The sequence below is a fragment of the Malurus melanocephalus genome, unplaced genomic scaffold (assembly GCF_030028575.1).
Source record: "Malurus melanocephalus ecotype Western Australia unplaced genomic scaffold, MMel_1.1 scaffold_266, whole genome shotgun sequence".
Taxonomy (NCBI): Eukaryota; Metazoa; Chordata; class Aves; order Passeriformes; family Maluridae; genus Malurus; species Malurus melanocephalus.
The window spans coordinates 578,070-587,664 of record NW_026623498.1 but is presented as its reverse complement, the minus strand read 5'-3'; the positions used below and the strand labels follow the sequence as shown (position 1 = coordinate 587,664).

Sequence of the window (9,595 nt, the reverse complement as noted above, 5' to 3'; positions counted from 1 at the left end):
GAGAGCTAGAAATGAGTTAATTCGGTTGAGACTAATTTCCATTGAGATTGTGGCCACAATCTTTTTCAAACCCCTTCAGTTAAGTCACTACAACTCATTTTTGTAAAGCAGGGCTGGGAGCCCTCCCTCCAGAGCACTGCAAGAATGCAAATGAGACTCTGGCCCTGGAAACAGCCTTCCCCATGGGGCAGTACTGGAGTCCAAAGCACAATTATCCTTCCATCTCTTTGTCACCCTCTCTAGAGATGCCCTGGACCAAGCCATCGAGGAGTTCACCCTGTCCTGTGCYGGGTACTGCGTGGCCACCTACGTGCTGGGCATCGGGGACCGGCACAGCGACAACATCATGCTCCGGGAGACAGGACAGGTGAGGGAGAGGATCTGAGTGAGGGAATATTGTCTGACCACTGAATATTGGCTGCTCCCCAAGGAGGGCATGGGCAAGGTCATTTTATTCTCTCCCAAAACCCTGGGGTCAGGACCTGCTGAATACAGTAACTGTGAACTCAACACTGATCAGCTAAAATAGGTAATATTCTGAAAATATTTGTTCTTATTTCCAGCTGTTCCATATTGATTTTGGTCACTTTTTGGGGAACTTCAAGACTAAATTTGGTATTAATAGAGAAAGAGTTCCTTTCATCTTAACCTACGACTTTGTGCATGTCATCCAGCAAGGAAAAACTAACAACAACGAGAAGTTTGAAAGGTAAGTGCTGGGAGTTAGACTTGACTTCAGCTTTTAAGCTGTAATWTTTTAGTATTTGTTTCCACCAATAGGCAGCCTCTAGGTGCCTGTACATATGAAAGTAAATAATTAACTGGAGCCAGCAGGGTTCAGACTCCATAGCTTTGCTTTACAATGATTTGCAKTTCATTGCTCTGCCTCATCTGTGCTCTGGCCCAGGTTCAGGGGTTACTGTGAACGGGCCTACATGATCCTGCGGCGCCACGGGCTCCTCTTCCTGCACCTCTTTGCACTGATGAAAGCTGCTGGGCTGCCCGAGCTCAGCTGCTCCAAAGACATCCAGTACCTGAAGGTGAGAGCAGATCCAGCTCTGGGGTTAAAACTCAACAGCTGAGGTTGGGGCTGGGGAGGAGTTGAGGGTGGAAGGGCAGATTTGTAGAAGCAGATGAACTCCAGGAACAGTGAGTGATGTCAAATGTCCACGTGCAAGAAATCAGAAATGCTGTGTCCTGCTCTCAAATCCCTTCAGGTTCTGCAGCACAAAGACAGCAGTGCCTTGTAGAACCCAGCTTGCAGGGAAGGAGACAAAGCCCTTGGCTGTAATTTCTCAGCTTGSCTCGAGTTACATCCACCTACCCCTGGCAGCTGCAGAACCCTTTGTACAAGAGCAGGACAGAACCTGCTCCTTCCCTGCACCAACAGCAGCAGAGGGTGCAAAGTGTTTATTGGAGAAAAAAAACCTCCTGCAATTACAGGAACAGTTGTGCATTGATCTGTGCCTCTTGCCTTTAGGACTCCCTGGCCCTTGGGAAAACCGATGAGGAGGCACTGAAGCACTTCAGACTGAAGTTTAATGAAGCCCTGCGAGAGAGCTGGAAAACCAAAGTGAACTGGCTGGCACACAACGTCTCCAAAGACAACAGGCAGTAGAGCAGGAGCCTGCAGCCTGCCCAGGAGAAGGGGCCAGCCCCAGCCCAGCACTTGGASAGGTTAAACTGAACAATCTGTGGTGTTGAAGGTCCCCTCCTCGTCCCCAGATCAGACATTGCTGCCCTGTCCTCAGCCACAGCTCCGGGGCTGCTGCAGATCTCTGGGGGACAAGGGACAGACACGAGGCAATAAAATGACTGCACAGTGAGAGGTAYGTAGAGGTGTTGTACCCTAAAGAACTCCTTAAGCTTCAAATACATCTTGCMATGGAAGAGTTGAGGCAGTTGTAACATCCCTCCCGTGTGCTAATGTATTTCTAGTCCCATGAAAATTCAGCTGAACAGTTCCCCTATGCCTGCAGCCCATCCTGTAGGTCACCACTGTCACAGCTCAGAGCTGTTAGACCAGTGTGTGGTCACTTCCTGCCCTGGGACAACACTGCCACATCACTSTCAGTCTGCTCCAGAGGCCAAAGTGTTCCAAAACTGAGCTGGAACTCAGCTATTGCTGCCTCGAACTGATGGCACAAGAGCAGTTTTGCAGTGGCCACTGGATCAGGTACTTTGCTTTCCAAAGTTAGGCTTTAGTTGAGCCTCAAGTACTTCCTGCATTTAAGTTTGGTTTTARGCCTGCAAACAGTAAGACTGCATTTTCAAATTAATGTACTGCTTCTTTTCATRAAAGATGTTAAGCTGTGAGGTTTGTTCTGGTTTGGATCTATTCACACAACCCCTGCTGCCTCTCACATGCCTGTTGGTAAAAGCAGCAGTTGTGGCATAGAAAACACCTCGTTTTAATTTCACCTAACCCTGGGGAGAGCCCCTTTTCCAACACCTTTCAGACRATACTGTGACTGAAGCACTCAGGCTCTAAAAACTGCTTTGGTACTTGAGGGAAATAGTGCAGGATKGAGAGCTCTGTGCAGCCTGTGCCTCTGCTCCCTCTGAGAGAGCAAATATTGCTATTTCCTTGCTTAAAACTCATTTACAGAGGAAAAAGTATGCAAAAAAAATCTTGGGCCCTGTGCAGGGTGAGATGCACTGAAACCACAGCCCCAATGAGGTTTTATGTTCTTGTGGAAAGGAAAACACTACAATTCCAAACTGGAARAGCAATTCTGGTGCAGTGGCAGAGCCTGTGGCATTCAGGATCCTGCAGCAGTGGGAGCTGCTCTCCTCATCCCCCCAGGGCTCTGGGTCACATCACAGCAGAAATGTCACAGCCCCTCACAGGTTTTAGAGCAGTGGCTCCTGTCCTTCCTTTACTTTGAGAAGTGCAATAACACAAAGGTGTATCAGTATCAGCTGCAGGMACTGAGCAGTTTTACAGAGGTTACTGAGGCTGGAAACTTGACTTACCTACAAGAAGCAAGAATTCAGTGAGTCCTCATGTGGACCTTCTTCTTGTGCACCCTGGAAGGGCATCTTGGATAAATCTCTGCTGGTTCTGGTGGGTGAGCAGAGCCTTTGACTCCAAATTCACAGAGCAGCTCACCTGAWGGTTTCCAGCAAGGTTAATTGTACTAAAGATTGAAAGTTAAAAAAATGTCAAAAATGTTCCATTTCATTTCAAGTGGCTTTTCATTTTTATGAATATGCTCAGAATGATAGACCTATTTCTATTTATTTAGAGATGTTCCTGTAATTATTTTTTTTTAACTCCTGTACAAACTGATTGTGCTTATTCTGTTGCCTTTGAGAAAAGAAGTATTTTTTTAAGCCAAACTGTGGTTCTGCAAGAAGAGAATGTTTACATGTTYAGCTTTTCAGTTGCTTTAGGTACATGTTTTGTAAGTAAAAAAATAAAAAATATTGATTGTTCACAAATGCTGCAAAGTCCTTCTGTACGTGAGAGCAATGACCACAAAACTCACCTACTCCCCCAGCAGAGGCAAATTAACACTTTGTAATTAACACAAATTATAAAGTTTTTCTAACTGAATTCTGCTATGTTCCACTCCATAAAAAAAAAAAAGCAAACAACCATTAGAACCAGAAATTTATTGTAGCTTATAGACTTTCCAAACTGACCTGTTACCAATATACACATCTGAAAAGTTATACCCACAGTGGCTACAAACTGCATCAGGACATTACAACCCCTCAGTATTACCATTAAATCATGATCAGTTTTGGTCTAAAATACAGCAGCTACAGCAACAGTATATGGAAGGATAAGTCTTCTACACATTAACACAGGACAACTGTCAGACATAAGTTAAAAGTTTCCCAGTTTACTTAAAACTAGCAGTTAATTACCACGTAAGTAGTCAAAACCATTTCCCCATTTTAGAAATCTAAAATTTTACATTAAAAAAACAAAACAAAACAAAAAAAAAAACCAAAAAACAACCAACCCCAAAAAAACAGTAAGCTCTGGTGTGGGCTCCTTCCCTGCTGCCAGGTCCATCTCTGTGGTAAAGGCACTCCACAGTCCAGGCTCCCCCAGTGCAAATCCCCCCAGATCTCCTCAGGTGAGACCTGGGCTGCTCTGGAAATGCTGAAAGGTGGACAAATGTGAGGATCAACCCAAACGTGAGGATCAACCCAAAAACGTGAGGATCAACCCAAAAACGTGAGGATCAACCCAAACGTGAGGATCAACCCAAAAACGTGAGGATCAACCCTGAGCTGTTCTCTCTCACTGATCAGGACCCACCGTGCCCTCTCTGATTTTTCTCTCTCACTGATCAGCCCCTCAGTGCCTTCTCTTGATCTTTTCCCTCATTTATCAGCTCCTCCATGCCCTCTCTGGCCCTTCCCCAGTGCTCCTGTCCCTGTCCTGCCCTGGTTTTGTCACTCTGGGGGCTCTGCAGCCACACCCAGGAGCAAACGCTTCCCTTACCGTGCTCAGAGGAGTGCAGGCCCAGGCTCCTGTTACAGCAAAACAAGTTACTCTTTAATCCACCTCCATAGAAAGAAGCAGGAATTCATTATTCACAACTCTGCATCAGACCAAATAAAGTTAAACAACCCTGCCTGACAGAAAAACCAGTGCATCCCCCACCCCRTTCGTACCTTCCAGCTACTGCCCTCTGCAATCCCAAACTGGAACTGGGATCACAACTCAAATCACATGAATTAACATGATTCCCAAGGTTTTCTGGTTGGATAATTTATGCTACAGTTTTTCACCAGCAGGAAAACACAATTACTAAGTGTAAACAAAGGCTTAAAACACCGACAATCTGAATTACTGTACAAGGAGCTGCAGGGGAGGAGCAGGAGTGYTCAGTGGTGTCAGCTACAACCCAAACCCTCCCACTGCCAAATTAGAAAAAATGAACAGCCAAAAACTCCCAAATCCCTCTCCATGCAGACTGGCAGGTCTCAGGCTTTCAGCTCCACCCAAGCTGGCAGAGTGCAAACAGCCCACCATCCATGTAGTGTTATTTCCCCAATAATTTAAAAGCCTTTAGGCCAAGGCTTAATTGGAGGAAAAAAAAAAAATTAAAAACAAACTGTAGTGCACAGGGCAGCTGAAGCGCTGCAGAGGTTCCCAAAGCCTTTACAATTCTCACAAGTTTTTTGTTCCCTCTGCAAAATAAAGGAGATGAAAGAAGAAGGAATTGAAGGAGAGCGGGGCATGAGCGCACATCGCAGTCAAGGCCAAGACAGAGTTACTGAACATCTACACTAAAAACTGTGCCCGTGCTCCTGCTGCAGTAGGATGAGACTTGGAATAGTTCATGCTGCATGGTTTTTCACTTTAGCATGTTTTAAACCCCAATCCCTGTTTTCACTACCACAAATGACATAATTACATAATTCCAATATATTTACAAAATATTAAAAAGTCTTGTTAATCTTCTACATATTAACCTCATTCTGCCACTTTACACATGCACTAATTGGGGGGAAAAAATTAAAAAGAAATCAACAGGCTGAAATGAGCAGCTTTACCCTTTGTCAACAAGCAATCTTTGCATCTTTTAGAAAGAGAAAAAGGAACAAAGCTAAGTTTGTTTCACTGAGCAAAAAAAGACAGTTCAGAAACTCATGTGCAATGGCTACAGAGCTGTAGAGTCACTTAGCTGAGATGACATGAAGAAAAAGTGCAAGGTGGTTCCTCAGAGAGCGTAAAAAAAATCCAGTCACTGAGGCATGGCTGAAGGAAGAGGTGCTAACTACAGCCTAAACATCAGGAACTAACTGACAGAACACAAACACGTTGTGTGGGGATTCAATCTACTGGCCAGAATGAATTTTTTGTTTAAAACACCATGAATCCTTTGTACCAATGGAGTGTGTTACAGTGGAGTCTTGTAGAGTGAGAACATAAAGACAAAGGGAGCAGCTAGAATCAATAACTGAGGGTAGAGTCATCCCATTCCAGCTGCTGCTGTCTGGTAACATTCTGTTGGTCCTCCTCCTGCTCTCCCTCCTCCTCCTCACTGCTTTCAGACTCTGCACTAGTGATGTCATCTTCTTCTCCATCTTCACTTTCTTCTTCCTCCTCCTCCTCCTCCTCTTCACTGCTGTGTTGATCCTCGTAAGTCTGTTCAGATAAAAATGAGCTGTCATTACCACACTGGCCAAAAWTCTTTTTGTTCTTTACTCAAGGCCCTACACTGAGGAAAAGCAATTGGAGATTCTTTGCTGGATTTAGCAGTTCAGCAGGAATTAGGCAGAAACCAGAGAAGACAAAGGAGGGGGAACTCTGTAAAACAGTTGTGTGACGCTGCTGTTAATGCTGCACTCCACACAAACCCACCCAGTTCATGTCTGTGCCCACAGACAATCCCCACTGCAGCTGCAAAAGCACCCCAGTCCCCCCAGTTACCTCCATGGGGTTCACAGTGATGGTCAAAGCAGAGTCATCCCAGTCCATCTCGTTCTCCTTGCCCGTGTCCTGGTCCCGCATGGTTCTCTGGTGCGCGGCGCGGATCCGGAACACGCCCAGGATGATCATGAACACCAGGAAGCTGACACAAACCACAATCACCACCGTGGCTGTGCTGGGAACAACTGCAGCAGCAAACACAGGGGGTCCTTACAGAGAGCTGGGAATGCAGTGCTAACAGTGCTTACACAGGGCTAACAACTGCTCCCCATCCCATCACCTGCCTGGGGAAAYGGCATTATACCAGTATGACATGGTATTTTCATTTTATATATATTATATATATTAATATATTATATATATATTACACAAAGGCAGTCTGKATACAGCCCCTAAAGAGTCAGCTGGAACACAACTAGACCTCAGTTCCTTAAATGTAATTACATCAATCCAAAGGAAAACACATGGAAAGCACATTTTACCATGCACAATTCTCTCTGAATTGTCTATTTTTCTTCTTCTCACATCCTACACCCTTGCCAAATTGATGTAATTAAAACAGAAAGGACAGATACCAGGACTCAAGGGAATAGGTTTGCAATTCTTTCATCCTGCCATTCTGAAGAAACTGTCCCAGTTCCTCACAGTCCTTTACAGAGGAAAGGACTGAAATCTCCTCCCATTTTCCAACATACACACCAACAGAAAGCTCTTCTGCTGGCAGAAAAAGGAATTTCATGAGGTTCTAAAAACTCACTGCTCCCTGCCTGGACAGCAGCAGGACAGGACTGAGCAGCTGCCTGGTTTATTAGTCCAACACATTGGTTTAAACTCTGGGAAAAAAAAACTCTGCAACACCACAAAACAAACAGCTCAACTTCAKTGACTGAGAATCCTGACCTGAAAAAGGATGAGGATTTGCCAAATTGTGACCAGAGAGATCAACAAAGGAATGATGCACTGGGTGAATGAACTGTGGCTGTGCAGCAATGTGATTGGCATGTTCCACTGGGCTGGCTGTGTGGATAACATTCACCTAGGGACAAACACAAAGTGTTAAACTGCAGAAATCCAACAGTTTCATTCTGACAAGAGAAAAATAAAGAATGCTTTTAATGTCATTTTCTGCTCTATGTCCATATATTTGATATAAGCAGACTAAATAATCATTAACCTGTRCCCTGCTGCAGAGGAAATGCAGTTTTAGCCACTTTGTGCTTTAACATAAACTCTTAATATCAGAAATTTGAGCATCACACAAGCAAAACAGTGAAGGGCCCAGCAAGTCCMTCTGTGGCATCCCAGAAGTGACACAGGAAGGCCACTCACCTCTGGTAGCTCTCAYTCCATTTGCTAAATTAATACTCTGCATTTTCAAAGCAACCTTTTCACCTTCACACCCCCATTAGCTGTACTATTTCTTCTCCAAACAATAATTTTAGCTCTGTTTAGGCAGCTTAATTTCAAGCTAAAATATAGGACTAAAACCACATTTATATAGGAAATGTTGCCTGAAATGCTCACATTTGCTGGTATGCATTTACAGGACAGAATCCAAATCAATAATTGATCCATTATTTATCAGTTGAGGTAACAACTTTCCCCCTCCTCAGCCATGCAGCAGCTCACTCACCTCCACTTTGAACTCGTTGCTGACGTAGCGCCCGTTGAGCTCGGAGCAGACCAGTTTGAATTTTCTGTCAAACAGGGACAGCGTGTGCCAGTTCCTGTAGYGGATCAGGTGCAAAACCTCCTCGTAGTTTGCCATGGTGTCAACCCCTGCCAGGGAAACACACAGGGACAACGGCTGTTTGCACAAGTCTGTCATAAAATGGACAAATATCACTCCATTTCTTCATCTAAGTTTTGTTGGCTGACGGATTTGCGAGTACAAAAAATGGTAACATCACTGCTACACACATGTGGCTCCACTGAAATCCTGGGGATTGCATTTGTGACAAAATCCTAAACCCAGCTCATCTCTGAAGGGATTCTGGAAGCCTTTCTATGGAATACTCTGAACATATTCTGCTCACAAATCCCAGGCAGTGGGACAAGCAAAGTTGGGGCAAAGTCTAACTGCCCTTCCACAGTCTAGAAGTAACCTGCTATGTGGGACAGAGAGAAGAACTGAAGGGAGATTCTAGAATGTGGTGTTTTCWAGAATCACAGCTTTCCACACAACTGCTGTGCTTGGAATTCTAAAGATAGTTCAAGCTTGGGGGGAAAAAAAATAAATATTTGGAGTAATATGTTACAAGCCACCTCTCTAGAAGTGCTCCCTTTATGAGTCCCTTCAGTTCCCCCACAAGAGCAGCAAACCCCACCTGTGATGATCATGCCCAGGTTGGAACTGCTCATCTCAATGCCTTTCTGCTGCAATCGTGTCATGTCAATCTCCAGGCTCTCCTGTTCCTGATTTAGTTCCTCTCCCAGCACTGTCACCTCACACGTATCCAGGTTGTGYATGATCTCTTCAGATACCAAAGACTCTTGAACTAAAAAACAGAGAAAAAGCTGAAGACTTAAGCAGACACACACCAGGTGAAATATTAAAATCTGGGCCTGAGGAGAACAAATATTCATGAAATCATGTTTTAAAAATAAAATACAAACATGGGATATTTACATGAGGATAATGGTCTGGGCTTATGACCATTTTCAGGTAAGTTTGTTAGCCCAGAGCAGATGATTCCAYATTAGAAGAGAAATGCACAGCTCTGTGCAGGATCCCTGAGTGAGGTGAGGTGAGGTGGGCAAGGTGGTGTTACCTGTGGGATCCTCATCCCCATCYCCCTCAGGCTCCACCTCCCGGGTGATGGTGCTGATGATGCGCAGCTCAGGGAACAAAGAAACGCCCTCGGGGCTCTCGAACTCGGAGGCAGAGCGGGCAAAGTGGTTGATGCCACTCAGGCTGATTTTTGGCTCCTCTGGCTGCAGGACCATGACATATCCCTCCACAGAGGGAATGGACACACACGACTCTTCATTGAAACACCTGAGAAAGAAAAGCAGTTTTGCAGTTAAGGTGGTTATCTCAGAGGGAGGAACAATTCCACAGAGTAATTGCTTTATAAATTTTTGAAAAGCTGTCTCAACCCCAGAGTCTTAGATAAATTCATCAGCTGCCTTGGAATAGTATGAATTTGCCACCAAGGGAGCAATCTTACAATTAATTTTTACTTACAGTTCCCA

General features: G+C 44.7%; 2 protein-coding genes across 5 annotated transcripts in view; one reads left to right on the top strand and one right to left on the bottom strand.

The window, feature by feature from the left end:
* PIK3CD (phosphatidylinositol-4,5-bisphosphate 3-kinase catalytic subunit delta) overlaps positions 1 to 3,503 on the top strand; it is an 18,734-nt gene extending 15,231 nt beyond the window's left edge. The window contains exons 20-23 of the mRNA XM_057376002.1: positions 244 to 367; positions 564 to 709; positions 908 to 1,040; positions 1,481 to 3,503. Of these exons, the coding sequence (XP_057231985.1) occupies positions 244 to 367; positions 564 to 709; positions 908 to 1,040; positions 1,481 to 1,618 (541 nt within the window). The 3' untranslated portion in view covers positions 1,619 to 3,503. The remainder of the gene's footprint in view (positions 1 to 243; positions 368 to 563; positions 710 to 907; positions 1,041 to 1,480) is intronic.
* Positions 3,504 to 5,502: 1,999 nt separating this feature from the next.
* CLSTN1 (calsyntenin 1) overlaps positions 5,503 to 9,595 on the bottom strand; it is a 27,473-nt gene continuing 23,380 nt past the window's right edge. For all 4 annotated transcript variants that reach the window (XM_057375997.1, XM_057376000.1, XM_057375999.1 and 1 more), the window contains 6 exons: positions 9,172 to 9,398; positions 8,728 to 8,898; positions 8,034 to 8,179; positions 7,301 to 7,436; positions 6,401 to 6,585; positions 5,503 to 6,115 (listed from right to left, as the gene is read on the bottom strand). In XM_057375997.1, coding sequence (XP_057231980.1) covers positions 5,921 to 6,115; positions 6,401 to 6,585; positions 7,301 to 7,436; positions 8,034 to 8,179; positions 8,728 to 8,898; positions 9,172 to 9,398 — 1,060 coding nt within the window. In that variant the 3' untranslated portion in view covers positions 5,503 to 5,920. The remainder of the gene's footprint in view (positions 6,116 to 6,400; positions 6,586 to 7,300; positions 7,437 to 8,033; positions 8,180 to 8,727; positions 8,899 to 9,171; positions 9,399 to 9,595) is intronic.